General features: G+C 59.0%; 1 protein-coding gene across 2 annotated transcripts in view; it reads left to right on the top strand.

The window, feature by feature from the left end:
* The window catches only part of CROCC (ciliary rootlet coiled-coil, rootletin), a gene marked incomplete at its 5' end in the record, with an annotated part of 37703 nt that extends 22765 nt beyond the window's left edge, over positions 1-14938 (top strand). For both annotated transcript variants that reach the window (XM_080800872.1, XM_080800871.1), the window contains 15 exons: positions 219-362; positions 790-1028; positions 1496-1655; positions 3098-3265; positions 4359-4731; positions 8076-8245; positions 8365-8485; positions 8758-8921; positions 10296-10511; positions 11170-11394; positions 11782-11931; positions 12178-12378; positions 12574-12705; positions 13466-13642; positions 14316-14938. In XM_080800872.1, the coding sequence (XP_080656998.1) occupies positions 219-362; positions 790-1028; positions 1496-1655; positions 3098-3265; positions 4359-4731; positions 8076-8245; positions 8365-8485; positions 8758-8921; positions 10296-10511; positions 11170-11394; positions 11782-11931; positions 12178-12378; positions 12574-12705; positions 13466-13642; positions 14316-14402 (2727 nt within the window). In that variant the 3' untranslated portion in view covers positions 14403-14938. The remainder of the gene's footprint in view (positions 1-218; positions 363-789; positions 1029-1495; positions 1656-3097; positions 3266-4358; positions 4732-8075; positions 8246-8364; positions 8486-8757; positions 8922-10295; positions 10512-11169; positions 11395-11781; positions 11932-12177; positions 12379-12573; positions 12706-13465; positions 13643-14315) is intronic.

Below are 14938 nucleotides of genomic sequence, written 5' to 3'. Positions count from 1 at the left end.
GGGAGGCGGCCAAGCTCTGCTCGGTGAATCCTAGCCTGAGGGAGAGAGCAGCTGCGGGGACAGCACTCACTGGGCATCGAGGGACCAGCAAGGCTGTCTGGCCGGGTGGCAGGAAGGGCCGTGTTTGGAGCTGAAGGTGGACAGCTGAGCTGGCCCCGCCGGGAGCAACGGGGGGAGGGCTACGGTGGCAGCAAGTCTGAGGAGCCTGCCTGTCCTAGAGCACCGTGAACGCCCTGACGTCCGAGCTGCGGGACCTGCGGGCCAAGCTGGAGGAGGCCACTGCCGCCCACGCCCAGGAGGCGAAGAGGCTGCAAGAACAGGCCCGAAACCTGGACAGGCAGCGGGAATCGTCTGCGCGCGAGGTGAGCTGCCCCCCCTCTTCCGGGCAGCGCACTGAATGCCACTGGGGCCTGGCCTGCTGGGGTCTAGAAGAGTGTGAGATTTGTCCCCGCTTGTGAGAGCAACTGAACAGCCAATGCAGAAAGGAGGCAATAAGCATTTATGGAGTCCTTGGGGTGTACATGCGGGACTCAGGGCACTGGGGGAGGGTCCCAGGCCTCTTGGGTGTCCCTCCATCGAAAGATCCCAGGGGCTGATTATTCCAGGCCCAAACACCACTGACTCCATCGTGCTTTGCGCCAAATCAGATCTCACACATGTGGTCTCAGTGGCTGCAGAGGGAGGCGGCAGGTGCCCGGGGCCAGGGACAGGAGTATGGGCTAGTTTCGGCCAAGTCCCAGCTGGAGCGGAGCCTGTACCCTGTACCGTGACGGCCTGCCACCCTCCCAGGCAGAAGAGCTGCGGACGCAGCTGCGCCTGCTGGAGGATGCCCGGGACGGGCTGCGGCGGGAGCTGCTGGAGGCCCAGCGCAAGGTGCGTGAGGGGCAGGATGGCCGCGAGGCCCAGCGCCAGGAGGCCAGCGAGCTGCGGCGCAGCCTGAGCGAGGGCGTCCAGGAGCGCGAGGCCCTGCGGCGGTCCAACGAGGAGCTGCGGGCCGCCGTGAAGAAGGCGGAGAGCGAACGGATCAGGTGGGGCAACGCGAGGGGACCCGCCCCGAGTCCTTCACACTAGATCTCGTCCCTGGAAGCTAACTTCACCCCGCGGTTCTGGGGAAATCACACAGATGGGGAGTCTTTGCCCCTGGAGCTGGGCACGTGGGGGGGTTTTAGGTGATTTTCCTGTCTGAAAGAAAGGGAAAGGCAGCGGAAGGCAAGGCTGGGTCCAGACTCTGACCCCACCTGTTGGTGTCACCCCAGAGACTAGCCCCAACCTTGGAGTCACTGGCCTGCCTCTTATGGCCTCGGACCTGGCCCCTGGCCCTCCAGGGCTCAGCTCAGGAGGGACCCCGTGAGCAAGTAGCATTCGGGGCACCTCTGGGCTGAGAGCCGGCCGGACGTACTCGAGGGATCAGGGAACGGCCTCTGTGTAGATCCATACACTGTACTTTTCCCGGGACCAGTGGCCGTCTCTGACCTCTGCCTCCTCCCCACGCCAGCCTGAAGCTTGCCAACGAGGACAAGGAGCAGAAGCTGGCACTGCTCGCGGACGCGCGGGTGGCCGTGGGCAAGGAGGCCGAGGAGCTGCGGGCCGGGCTGCAGGAGGTGGAGCGCTCCCGGCTGGAGGCCCGCAGGGAGCTGCAGGAGCTCCGGCGGCAGGTACTGTCCCTGGGCTCTTGCTGCTGGACCAGCAGCACCCTGTTTGTGGAGCTTGGGCCCCACATCTGCAAAACCAGGACCTTGACCTCTAACAAACCTTTCCAACTTAAGAACCCCTGAAACTGTGCAAAAGTGAGTGTGTGTGTGTGTGTGTGTACACACATTTGTGTACGTAGTCGTTCACCTTTCTCCCAGGAGAGGGTCTGGAGCTCTTGTCCAAATCTCAAAGCCGTCCTTGAACACCTAGAGGTACAGACCCAGTGAGACAGAGCCGGAGCTGCAAACATCTTTTGCAAAGAGCCCGGCAGTAAATATTTCTGGCATTGCAGGCTGCACAGTCTGTCGTAACCACCCAACTCTGCCATCGGAGCGGGAAAGCAGCCCCGCACGGCACAGAGATGCGTGGGCATGCGTTCCATTCCGACTTTGTGTCTGGACACCAAAATTTGAGTTTTATATCATTTTTCACGTGTAAGAAACGTTGTTCCCCTTTGGTTTTCTTCCAGCCATTTAAAAACGAACCATTTCCAACTATTTAAAAATAGAAAAACCATCCTTGGCTCAGGCCTTCCCAGAAGACTTGCAGAACAGGCGACGGTCCCAGTGGGCTCCTCCGCTCTACCTTGCCCAAAGCTAGCACAGCCTGACAACCAAGTCCTCTTCATCTCCCACCGGCGCCCCCTCCACCCCCTGAGCCCCCTTCCTGCTCAGTGGAAGTCCCGGGAAGCCGTGGGAGTCCCCGAAAGGAAGGCATGTGTGTGTGTGTCAGGCTCTTGCAGGGGGCTTCGGGTGCTACGGCATGATCTCTGTTCCCTTCACTCCGGGCCTGACTCCCCACCTGCTCCTCTGGGGAAATAGGGGCTTAGAACTTACCTCTGCTCATCCGAGATCGACTCCCAGTCTTCTGCCTGTGGGCTGTGTGACTTTGGACAAGTCGCTTCTCTTCTCTGAGCTTGAGTTTTCTTGTCTGTTCAATAAGGATAATGTCAGTACTTGCCCGTATAGAATTGTGTGAAGATGAAATGAGTTCATACAGTTGAAGTGCTTAGAACAGGGGTGGACACATGGTCACTACACCGTAAAAGTCAGGCATCCCTGCAGAGAAAGGGGGCCCAGCAAGCTGTGCCTCCTGCCCTCCAGAGTTCCTCTTCCGATGGGGGTCCGCCCCTCCCCATGGTGAGTGGTTATGATGACATGGTCAGTGGAGGTCCTCGGTGCCCAGGTGCCAGGCTGGAGCTTGGTGAAGTTATCTGGGGCAGATTCCCAGTGGATCTGAGGTGGTGTGGTGTTTGTGTCCCTAGAGCACTGGGTCCCGAGTGCCCCCTGGGCCTGGGCCGGGCAAGGTATGGGGCGGAGTTGAACAGGCCATCGATACGTTGGGCTAGAAGGGGCTGTGGATGCTGAGAATGGGCCCGAGGTCCTCCCCGTGTCCGCTCTTACAGATGAAGATACTGGACAGTGAGAACGCCAGGCTGGGCCGGGAGCTAGTGGAGTTGCAAGGCCGCCTGACGCTGGGCGAGCGGGCAGAAAAGGAGGGCCGGCGGGAGGCCCTGGGCCTCCGACAGAAGCTGCTGAAGGGCGAGGCCAACTTGGAGGCCCTGCGGCAGGAGGTAACTCGGGTGGGTGCGGGCTGTGTGGATGGGGAGGGTCTTAGGAGACAGTTGGGGTGCCCTGTGCTTCCTCCCATCAACAAGAAGTAGGTGGGGACTCCAGTGCTGGGGTCACTCTGAGAGATCCCTCCCTAGGACTTGTCCCTGTCCCCCACTCTTTGAAATTCTTCCCCAGGTATAATAGCAATAACAACTGCAAGAACTGTGTAGCAGGGGTGGGGAGGTGAGGGGGAGCTCTGTAGGCGTAACTAGGTTTGAATCTCCCGGCTGCCTCGGGAGATAGGTATGCTTAGTCCTGTTTTACACAGACACCCAGATGCTTAGGCACACCGCTACCCAGGTCTGTCTGACTCCAAAGCCTGCGCTTTTTCCGTTCTGCTTTTCTGGCTGTTTCCCTGTAGTGAATCTACTGTGTGACCCTGACTAAGTCACTTGACCTCTCTGTGCTTCAGAGCATTCGTGGGATGGGGGCCCTGGCATAGGTCCTGGCTTCCAGGTCCTCCGTCAATGGTGGCTTCTAGTGAAACTCGTGACCGTGAGGGGTTGACTTGTTCCCTAAACCAGAGTGCTGTGTGTGTGACCATGCACTCCGTCAGAAAATAATCTTTTAGTACATGCCCTGTTGGGTTAATTATTGATAAATTATGTGCACAGAGAGGCAGTATGAGCTCATCGTTAAAAGAATAGCCTGTGGAGCCTGTGTGCCTGGCTTTGAATCCTGCCTCTCAACTTAGTAGCTGTGTGGCCTGCGGTTAAGTTATACAACTACTGTATGCCTCAGTTTCCTCCTTTGTAAAACAGGGATGATTCATAGTGGTAATTGGAGTTTTTTGCAAAGTATTTAGTGCCTGGCACTGATAAGTCCTATCTATGTAAGTGTTGGCTGTTAGTTTATTGCTAAGAAACTGTGTATATTACAAGGCATATACACAGAAGGAAGAGAAAAAACAAATTGTAGCAGTTAACTCTCACACTCCCAGGTGTTGTGCAAGCCGCTTTTGGGGGGGCTGGGCTCCAGGCTGGACCTGGGAGGCAGGGCGCCGGGATTGGGGAGGCCCTGCTGACCCCCACCTCTCGGCCTTGCCTGTTACAGGTCCAGGGGGCCCAGAGGAAGCTGCAGGAGCAAGAGGGCGAGTTCCGGACCCGAGAGCGAGGCCTGCTGGGCTCCCTGGAGGAGGCGCGCAGCGCTGAGAAGCAGCAGCTGGACCACGCCCGCAGCCTGGAGCTGAAGCTGGAGGCGGCACGGGCCGAGGCCGCGGAGCTGGGGCTGCGGCTGAGCGCGGCCGAAGGTCGGGCTCAAGGTCTGGAGGCCGAGCTGGCCCGCGTGGAGGCGCAGCGGCGCGCGGCCGAGGCCCAGCTGGGCGGCCTGCGCTCAGCCCTGCGCCGGGGCCTGGGCCTTGGGCGCTCCCCCAGCCCGGCCCCGCTGCCCTCGCCCGGCTCCCCCACCCGGAGTGCGCCGGCTGGAGGTGAGCAGAGAGCAGAGGGGCAGAGGGAAAGTGGGTGGGGGGTGGGGGTGGGGGGTTGTGGAGTCTCCGCCTCTGGCCACACCCCCGTCTAGTTCAGCTCCACCCGAGAGTCTGTTGGGGGCGGGGCTGCACCTCTCCTGGGCGCTGAGTCTCAATCGCGCCCCAGGTCACTTTCCTTCCCTTTGGGGAGCCTGCCGAGGTTCCTCTCCTTTGCTGATCCGTGCTCCCTTTGTTACTTCGTTTTCAAGGGGGTGATGGTGATGCGTCTTAAGGCCCCTGACTCCGAGTCTTTGAGGCTCCATCTAATAGAATCAATGCTCACCGTCTCCCCATCTGCACCCCATCCTCTGCAGTCTCCACCCCTAGCTTGACACACCTCCCTTCTAGGCTTGTGACATCACAGCCACAACATCACAGCCAGACAGATACACACCCAGCCTAAGAGCCCTTCCAGCAACTTCTTCAGACATCCTTCCAGTCCCATTTGCTCCCAGTGACCCTGGGAATGGCAGCCCTGTGCTTCAGGGGGTGTGAGCATCCACCTGGTCTCTGCCTGACCTAATCTTGATTCCTAGGGCTTAGAATAGAACCAGCACCGTCTTAGCCCTGTGGGCAGTTGACTCTGGGATACTGAGTCCTTGCCTCTTCAAACGCATATAGCCCCAGGATCACATTCATTCAGTTACTCAGTATTTACTAAGCACCTACTATGTGCTGAATACAATTGGACGGAGCAGTAGACAGAATGACTAGCATTTCTACTCTTACAGAGTTTGCAGTTTAGGGATGAGAGCCGCAGACAATAAATGCGGTATATAAATGAAATAGAGAATGTTCTGGGTGGTAGTAAGGGCTCCGAATCGGTAAGGACAAATGTATTAAGGGACGTTGCTAGTGAGAATGTACTTTTACCTGCTGTAGAAGATAATTGGCAGTTCCTCGGAAAATTTAGGGTTACCGTGGGCCCCCACAGTTCCACCCTGAGGTTATAACCCAAAGAACTGAAAAAGGGAACTGGAACAGGTTGAGTATGCGCCCGTAGCAGCATTATTCATGGTAGCCAAAGGGTGGAATCGGGCAGTGTCTCCATCGACAGATGAACGGATAAACAAAATGTGGTGTATCCATACAGAGGAATGTTATTCAGCTTTAAAAAGCAATGCCGGGGGCGCCCGGGTGGCTCAGTCGGTTAAGCGTTGGACTCTTGACTTCGGCTCAAGTCATGATATCATGGTCATGAGATCAAGCCCTGCATCGGGCTCCACGCTGAGCAGAGTCTGCTTGGGATTCTCTCTGTCCCTCTGCCCCTCACTGCCACCCCCACTCCCCACTGCTTACACTCTCACTCTCTCAAAAAAACAATGACATTCTGACACATGTGACAACACAGATGAGTCTTGACAATATTATGCTAAGTGAAAGGAGCCAGTCACGAGAGGGCAAGTGTAGTATGATTCAGCTTATATGAAATGCTTCGAAAAGACATATTTCATAGAGGCAGAAAGTAGATTTGGGGTCCCCAGGGCACGGCACGGGGGGAAGGGGGGAATTGGGAGTGACTGCTTAGTGGGTACCGAGTTTCTGTTTGAGGTTGTGCACATTCATTTGCTTGGCCAAAACAAAGTACCATGAACTGAGTGTCTTAGGCAACAGAAATTGGTGTCTCACGGTTCTAGAGGCCAGAAGTCTGAGATCAAGGTGTTGGCCGGGCCGTGCGCCCTCTGAAGTCGCTAGGGAGGGGTCTATTCCAGGCCTCCTGGCTGCTTGTAGTTCCTAGGCATGTGGCAGCAGAACTCCAGGCTTCACATGGCAGCCTTGTGTGTGTGTGTGTGTCCAAATTTCCCCTCTATATTAGGACATCGGTCGTACTGGATCAGGGGCCCACCCTACTCCACCAGGACCTCATCTTAACTAATTACATCTGCAACAACCCTACTCCCAAGTAAATTCACATTCTCAGGTACCAGGGGTTAGAACTTCAACCTATTAGTTTTGGGGGGACATTAGTGCAACCCCAAATAAGGGCGATGGAGAAGATTTGGAAACAGTGGTGATAGACATACGACGATGTGAATATAATTGATGCCGCTGACCTGTTACACTTAAAGATGGTTAGAAAGGCCATCCAAATCGATGCAGAAAAAGCATTAGATAAAATACAACATCCAATTATGATCCAAACTCTGGGAAAACTGGAAAAACATTTCCTTAACTGATAAGCTAGATCTTCAAAACCCTATAGCAAATACTACATTTAACCCTTCTATTTAATATTGTTCGGGAAGTCTCAGAGGTCCTAGCCAGCGCACTATGGTAAAAAACATAGAATTACCATGGTAAGGTTCAGGAAGGGAGAAACAAACTTGCCACTATTTACAGATCACGTGATTTTTCTATGAAGAAAATATAGGAAAGCTACAATAAATTGTTAGAACAGATAAACTTTAGTAGGATTGCTGGAAACAAGGTCAACATGCAAAAATTAATTATATTTTATTTTATTAATGGAAACAGAGGCAAGAGGATGCTGGGGGCAGGCTGACCCCCTGCCCTGCAGTTCTGAGGTTGGCCTCCAGGTGCCACCCTGTCTCTGTGTGCACTGCCCCTCCCGCCTCTTAAAGCAAGAGTTCATCTTTCTGCCTGGAAATAGGGCTTTACCTGGTTCCCCATCTCAGTTTGGGATTGTCCCAGTTTTGTGACCAAACAAACCCCTTAACTGCTTTGAGCCCATCCAGCCTGTGCAGGGGGGACATTGGTCCTTCTCAGAGAATTATCGCAAAGGGGGACTAGGGTGCCGGAAGAGCCAGTGCCTGCCCTCAGTGCAGGGACATGTCGCGGGGGTGGAGTGTCCACCTTTGGACTGGGCCCTGGGGGTGCAGCTGTCGCAGTGCTCCTGGTCTGGGTGGGGAGGCAGATCTTGGTGCCTCGTGAGGGGGTGATGAGCTCACCCCAACCCAGCCTGGGATTGGGGACACCTCTGCAGAGCAGGCCTAAAGGAATGGGCCAGGCAGAGAGAAGCCAGGGGAAGAGAAGGGAAGAGGGAATGTTCTAGAACTTGGGACCTGAGGGTGATGTGGAATGGACGGCTTGTAAAAGTGAGGGGGCTGTGCTAGCGTGAGCAGCAGGGCCTCTGTGTGATGGCAAGGAAGTTGGGGCTTATTCTGAGGGCCGTGGGGGCTGGGAAGGGTTCCACAAAAGAGGGAGAGCCCCAGCATAGTGCGGGAAGCTCATGAGAGCTGAGGGGTGCGGCAAGGTGAGTGAGGCGGTGCACACAGAGCCCGCAGGGCCCTTCCAGGCAGGAGAGGCCAGGGCTCCCGCACCGCTAAACGTGCCTCCTCCCCTAGGAAGTGGCGAAGGGCTCTACAGCCCCAGCCCCTTGGAACGCAGCCCTGGGTCTGAGCCACCATCCCCAGGACCTGCCACCTCCCCGGCGTCCCCAGACTTGGACCCTGAGGCGGTGCGGGGGGCCCTCCGGGATTTCCTGCAGGAGCTACGGAGTGCGCAGAGACAACGGGTGAGGCTGGGTGTGAGTGGCTAGAGAGGGAACCAGGTGCCCGGGGTGCTGCGGGGTGCTGCGGGTTGTCAGAGCAGAGATCTTCCCTTCCTCCCTTCCCCTGGACGCTGGGGCCTCAGGACGAGCTTCGGGCCCAGATGAGCACCCTGAGTCGCCAGCTGGCCGAGATGGAGGCTGAGAGGGACAACGCGACGTCACGGGTGAGGCAGCTGCAGAAGGCTGTGGCCGAGAGTGAAGAAGGTGAGTGTCCACCCCTGGGTCCTTGCTCTGCTCTCTCTGCTCTTAGCAGCCGCAGTGGGACCTGTGGGATTGGCCCGAACCTCTCCTGCATCCCAGCCCTGGCCACCGTGACCTGAGTTGGGGACCTGTCTCCTTTTGGGGGGCCCTCTTTAGTCAGCCCCACTCCATGTGTCCAGACTGGCAGACCCCTGAGGGCCCTGTGGTGGGTTGGGGGGCGAGAAGGCCAGGCGTCTGGTGGCCGGGCCGGGCCTGACGGGCCTGGGGGTCCGCAGCCCGGCGAGGTGTGGACGGCCGGCTGAGCGGGGCACAGGCGCAGCTGGCGGAGCAGGAGGAGAGTGTGCGGCGCAGCGAGCGGGAGCGCCGCGCCGCCCTGGACCAGGTGGCTGCCCTGGAGAGGAGCCTGCAGGCCATGGAGAGTGAGCTCCGGGCCAGCCAGGTAGGCAGGAGCCGAGGGCCGCGGGCAGGGGGAGTCCATGCGTGCTTCCGCTGCGGCTGGGGGTCCTACTGTGTGCCTCTCTGTTGCTGTCAGCCTGGGGCCCGGCGCCCATGAACGTGACCAGCCTGGGACTCTGCCCAGAAACACGTTCAGATTCCATACTCCCCTTCCTCCCCGGGGTCACTAGGCTGTAGAAGAAAAGTCCTGGGCTCTTCAGCCCGATGGAGAAAAGCCTGGATTCCAGTCCTGGCCTGGCAGCTTGCTTGCCCACTCTCACTTTCTTCTTCTGTAAATGGGGGAGAGCAGCCATTGTTTCCTGGAGACGATGCTCGAAGGGTCTTAATGTATGGTGTTCGGGGGACCATTTCCTTTGCCTCTGTATAGCCACACAAATGGTGCTCTGGGGGTTTTCTGTGTTTAGGGGACATCTGTGTACGTGTGCGTGTGTGTGTGTGTGTCTGGGGGAGGGCGCCCTGGCCCTGGTAGTGACGGTCCAGGCCACCAAAGCCTGGAGCCTTTCTCACAGTCACAGATCCCCTCGCTCCTTCCCCCCTCACTCCCTAGCCCTCCAGCCTTGCCCCCACAGCCCACCCCCTGCCTCTGGCTCCAGGTCAAGTTTGAGCTGGATTGTTATGTCTGTGGTTCCAGCTCTGGCCTCGGGCCCAGCTGCAGGGGCCGCAGGAGGAGGCCAGGAACAAAGCTGGGCAGGGGCCAGCGTGGGGCTGCCAGGCCCAGACATGGCTGCATCGGGGCGCTGAGCACGGCGGCAGAGGGGCCGGGCACAGGGCAGGGTTGTATTGGATGTAATGGGATGGGAATGGCAATGGAAGGGCCCCTGTCTGTCTTTCTGTCCTGTCCCTACTTCTCAAGCTTCCTTTATTGTCTGATCCCGTGTGAGGGGAAGAACACCATCGCCTAAAACCAGGTGGGGCCCAGGGCTCCTACCTGGCTCTGTTCAGGTCCCACAATGCAGCTTCTGGGCCTGCCTCTGGGGTGAGGCAGCAGAGCAGGGTCGCCCTGGAATCTGCATTTTTACCCTCCCTCCGTCCTCCCCAGGGCTCTGTGAATACCTTGTGGTACCCCTCCCCAGGCAGTGCAGTCTCCCACTATACATATTTGAAATAGGGCCACAGAGCGGAAAAAGAGAATTCTGGATCACAAAGCCTGGTATGCTCAGCCCAAACCAGAACGCGCTCTGAGATTCTCAGGGCAATGCATCCTGCAAACATATGGGCTGACTGAGGCCCCAAGTCACCCAGGGAGTGGTTGGACCAGCCGCCTCAAGGCTGCGCCCCACTTTCTCCTGCGGGTCCTGAGGGGATGGGGCGTGTGGGGTGGCCGGGTGGCCGGGGCCTCATCCCTCCGCACCCCCAGGAGAAGATCAGCAAGATGAAGGCCAACGAGGTGAAGCTGGAGAGCGACAAGCGGCGCCTGAAGGAGGTGCTGGACGCCTCCGAGAGCCGCACCATCAAGCTGGAGCTGCAGCGGCGCTCGCTCGAGGGGGAGCTGCAGCGCAGCCGCCTGGGCCTGAGTGACCGTGAGGCCCAGGCCCAGGCCCTGCAGGATCGGGTGGACTCCCTGCAGAGACAGGTGGGTCCCCACCTCCGCCTGGAGGCTTCTTGTCTGCACACCCAGCGCCGGGTGCTTCATAGGGACCACGTAATACTCCCTGTGAGGCAAGCCTCATCCTCATTTCATGGATGGGCAGACAGGAGTTCAGAGGTGACCTCATCACGCAAGATCAACATAGCTAATAAGAGAGACAAAATTAGAGTGTGAGACTCTCACAACAGAGTCTAGGAAATCTGCTTCTCTCCTAGGAAGCAGGTAGGACAAGTTAGAGATGTAGGTTCCACTTGTGTCCCTTTTTGCTTTGGCTGCCAGGAAGCTCAGCTCTAGAATGTTCAGGGACTCTGCTAGCCCTGCACGGTCACCTGCCAAAGTCAAGAACTCAGAACATTTCCAGGTTGTGGTGGCTGTGGTGGTTTTTCTTTCCCTTCTATAGCAGGGAGGAGACCGTGGGGTCTGAGACAACTAGGTGGGTGGCACTCCAGGGGAGGGGAGTTAAGCAGCAGTGGGCCAGGGCCCTGGTTGCAGTGGGCTGAGCCAGTGGGAGCACATGGGAACAATGAGCATCAGTGATGAAGGCCGAGGCAGAGTGGGAGGGGCTTGGCTTGGGTTCAGCCTCCTTGCTGGAGGCCGTGGTGAGAGCAGAGCCACTTTACCGTCCTCTGTGTCCTCCTGCCAGGTGGCAGACAGTGAGGTGAAGGCAGGGACCCTGCAGCTGACAGTGGATCGGCTGAGTGGGGCTCTGGTCAAGGTGGAAGAGAGCGAGGGGGCCTTGCGGGACAAGGTGCAGGGCCTGACTGAAGCCTTGGCCCAGAATAATGCCAGCCTTACCAGCACCCAGGACAAGAATCTACATCTGCAGAAGGCTCTCACTGCCTGCGAACATGACCGCCAAGTTCTCCAAGTATGGATTCCGGGGCCTGGCTCGGGGTGGGCTCAGTGAGAGTTCGCCATCAAGGGCAGGCTTGGAGGGACCCTGATAGAGAGGCAGCCACTGGGGCCATCAGTCGGGACCCCGAGGGAGCCAGTCAGTGAAGCTTGGGCGGGGGAGAACACTAAGAGAATAAGTCTACTCACTGAGGCTTACAGGGACCCAGAGGCAGGGTTGATGGGACAGAGCTGGGGTCTGAGGGGTCCCCACCTTATATAGGTCCGTGTGCCAGGGCTGCCGTCTGCCTCGCCCTCCAGATAAGATTTTGGAGCTGTTTTATGGGCTGTGACCCTGACCCAGAGGTACAGAGTAGAGGGGAGCCTTTGCTCCCTCCTGGTACCACCAGCCCCTGTCCCCCAGGAACGGCTGGAAGCCGCCCGGCAGGCGTTATCCGAGGCGCGCAAGCAGAGCAGCTCCCTGGCGGAGCAGGTGCAGACGCTGCGGGGCGAGCTGGCGGACCTGGAGCTGCAGCGGGCGGAGGCGGAGGGCCAGCTGCAACAGCTCCAGGAGGTGAGGGCTGGGATCCCTTCTGTCCCCAGGATGCTGAGGATGGAGTGGGACCTTCCTTATCCCAACGTCATCCCTGACCTAGGTTCAGCCTCCCGTGGGGAAGCATGGTTCCTTCAGCCCCCGCACCCATAACACAGATGCGGAAGCTGAGGCCGCCTCTCCGGGCGGAGAGGCGGCCTCAGCTGATAGCTGTCTGTCGGGCTTCGTGAGGCTTGGCCGAACTGGGGGCTTGCTGGTTTTTTTCAGGTGCTGCGGCAGCGCCAGGAGGCTGAGGCTGCGGCCCTGCACACGGTCCAGAAGCTGCGGGACGAGCGGCGGCTACTGCAGGAGCGCCTGGACGGCCTGCAGGGCACTCTCGGCCAGCTGGAGGTTGAGAAGCGGGAGGTAGAGCGGTCAGCGCTGCGGCTGGAGAAGGACCGCCTGGCCCTCAAGAGGATGCTGGACAAGGTGGGCTGAGCCTCCGGGGCCCTCCCCTGCCTTCCTCTGGGTCCTAGCCGGGGTTGATTTTGGCTGTGTGCCCCCCGACCCCGGCCCCTGGTCTTGCTGCCTCTAACCTGACCCCTCTCCCTGGGCCCTTCCCTCTTCGTGGGACCTCCCTCCTTCCCGGGGCCCCCCTGATGCCCTCCTGCTCTCCCTGCCCAGGTGGAGCGCGAGAAGCTTCGCAGCCACGAGGACACGGTGCGGCTGAATGCGGAGAGGGGCCGCCTGGACCGCACGCTCACGGGGGCCGAGCTGGAGCTGGCTGAGGCCCAGAAGCAGATCCAGCTGCTGGAGGTTCAGCCCCTGGCCACCCTCTCTCTCCCGAGCCCTGGAGCTGGGCCCCACTTCCCACCCTAGCCTTGGCCTGAGTGCCGAACCAGCCCAGGAGCTGCTGATGGCTCAGCCGGCCCAGGCTCCTCAGCCTCTATAACCCCCTGAGTCCGGACCCTTGGAGGGGACAGCCCAGAGCCAGGGCCCAGAGGGAGGGGTCCTCCTGCGTGGAGAGAAAAGAGATGCCAGTTAGTATGTGAGCCTGTGTGTGTGCTCTGGGCATGTAGAGGTGTGAGCGTGCCTGGGAGTATTCTCGTGCATGTCTCCTGAGTCTTGTGCACGGACGTAGCAAGTGGAAGTACTAGGAGTGTGTTTTATGTGTGTGTGTGTGTGTCTTTCTGTACAGAGGTCTTCCTGTCTGTAGATGTATGTAGGAGTGTTGGGCTTTTGCACATATGCGTGCATCCATGTGAACACGGTAAGTGTTTACGTGCTTGCTTTTGTGCCTCTATGTGCGTGTGGGTCTGTCTCTGACTACATCTGTGTGTGTGCACGCGCGCATGGGTGCACGCCTGTCAGCGGGGCTCACTAGGTACCCTGACCCAGGATTTGCAGACCAGGTGGGCCAGGAACATGGGGGACAAACAAGGATTTCTCCTGCACCCCTGCCTGCACTTTTGCCCCAAGGGGCCTTTAGGCTCCGGGAGGTGCATGACATCCCCTTGCACGCGCACACGGCACACGCACACAGGGCCAGACCCCTCACCAGCTGCCGCTCCCACAGGCCCAGGTGGCGGCCCTGGAGGTCCAGAGCCCGGCCCGGCTGGAGGCCGAGGAGCAGCAGCAGCGGGAGCTCCAGCAGGAGGTGGAGCGCCTGCGCAGTGCCCAGGTGCAGACAGAGCGCACGCTGGAGGCACGGGAGCGGGCCCACCGGCAGCGGGTGCGGGGCCTGGAGGAGCAGGTACTCGGGCCCCTCCCCGGGATGTGGAAGCGGGGAGGAGGGATGAGGATCGGCGGAGGGCTGGCCCTGACCTCGGGTAGAAGCAGTCGCTGGTCTGATCGGGGACCCACGCTGGTATCCGTCATGACCAGACACAGGCCCAAGTGATGTCACTGGAACTCCGGCCCTCTGCTGTGGCTCTGCTGTCCTCACGGCTGTCCCCTGGGTGGCACAGGTGGCATGAACAGCCCCAGCCTAGGTCATCCCAACGATCCACCATAGAGAAAAGGGGACCTTTTTCCTGAGAGCAGCAGCAGAAGTCCCGGGGATGATGCTTACTGGCCAGCTTGGGTCCCAGATCTTTTCCCAGCTGTCCCCGACCAACCTGTGCATGGGTAGACCAGGCCTGGGTCATGGGTGCCCTGAGTTGGGCTAGTACCAGGCCTGCCTCAGTGATGCGAGTGGGGACGGGTGGCCCCTGAGGAGATGCGAGGAGCGGTCAGAAGACAGCCAGCTGCCGTGTGAGACGGAATGGGAGGGGAAGGAAGCAGCCTGGTGCTTCACGAGACCCGTTTTTTCCTGAAACAGGCAGGATTGGGTCCCTTGTGGGGCCCTGGCTGCAGCCACCCCCCATCCCCACCTTCTTTGACTTCAGTCTGGTGGCCTGAGCCGCCACCTTCTCTTTCTTCTCCAGGTGTCCACACTGAAGGGACAGTTGGAACAGGAGTTTCGGAGGAGCTCAGCATCCTTCTCCCCCATGTCCGGCCCCGCGGGGGAATGAGCCCCTTCCTGGTTGGCATCCTAGAGGACAGCCGCAGCTGGGGCAGGACTGCAGCCCCCCCGTCTGCAGGGTCCGCCCAGGCCCCGGCCTGCCAAGCCACCAGAGCTTGGTGGGGGGTGGGGAGGAGCCAGGTGGCAGCGCTGAGGGCCGAAGGCTGGGGACTCGAGGAGCAGCTTTGTGGCCTCACCCGTGGGTCCCACCTCAGTTTGGTCCCTCCCCTGGGATGAGCCTCCAGGTCCTGTGAGAGCCTCTCTGAGTGGCTGAGCCGAAGCCCGGGGTAAAGGAGACCCCCCCTTGCCTTTGGCCGGCCCTGGGACATGGGCTTATGGGAAAGAGTAGGGGAGCCTGGGAGTCAGAGACCCGGGCCCTCCTCCAGCTTTCCAGAGCTCTCTCTGCCTTAGTTCGGAGTGTTTGTCAGGAAATTCCTCAGAGTTCAGAGTCCCTGTATTTTTATACCTTTTTACAGTGTTAACGGTTCAGAACTATTGTGTTTTTTTTGTAGCAAGGAGACCTCATTTTCTAAAAATGGTTTGTGT

The sequence above is a fragment of the Martes martes genome, assembly GCF_963455335.1.
Source record: "Martes martes genome assembly, chromosome: 4".
Taxonomy (NCBI): Eukaryota; Metazoa; Chordata; class Mammalia; order Carnivora; family Mustelidae; genus Martes; species Martes martes.
The sequence above is the reverse complement of the archived record's forward strand: the minus strand, read 5'-3'. Positions and strand labels throughout refer to the sequence as shown.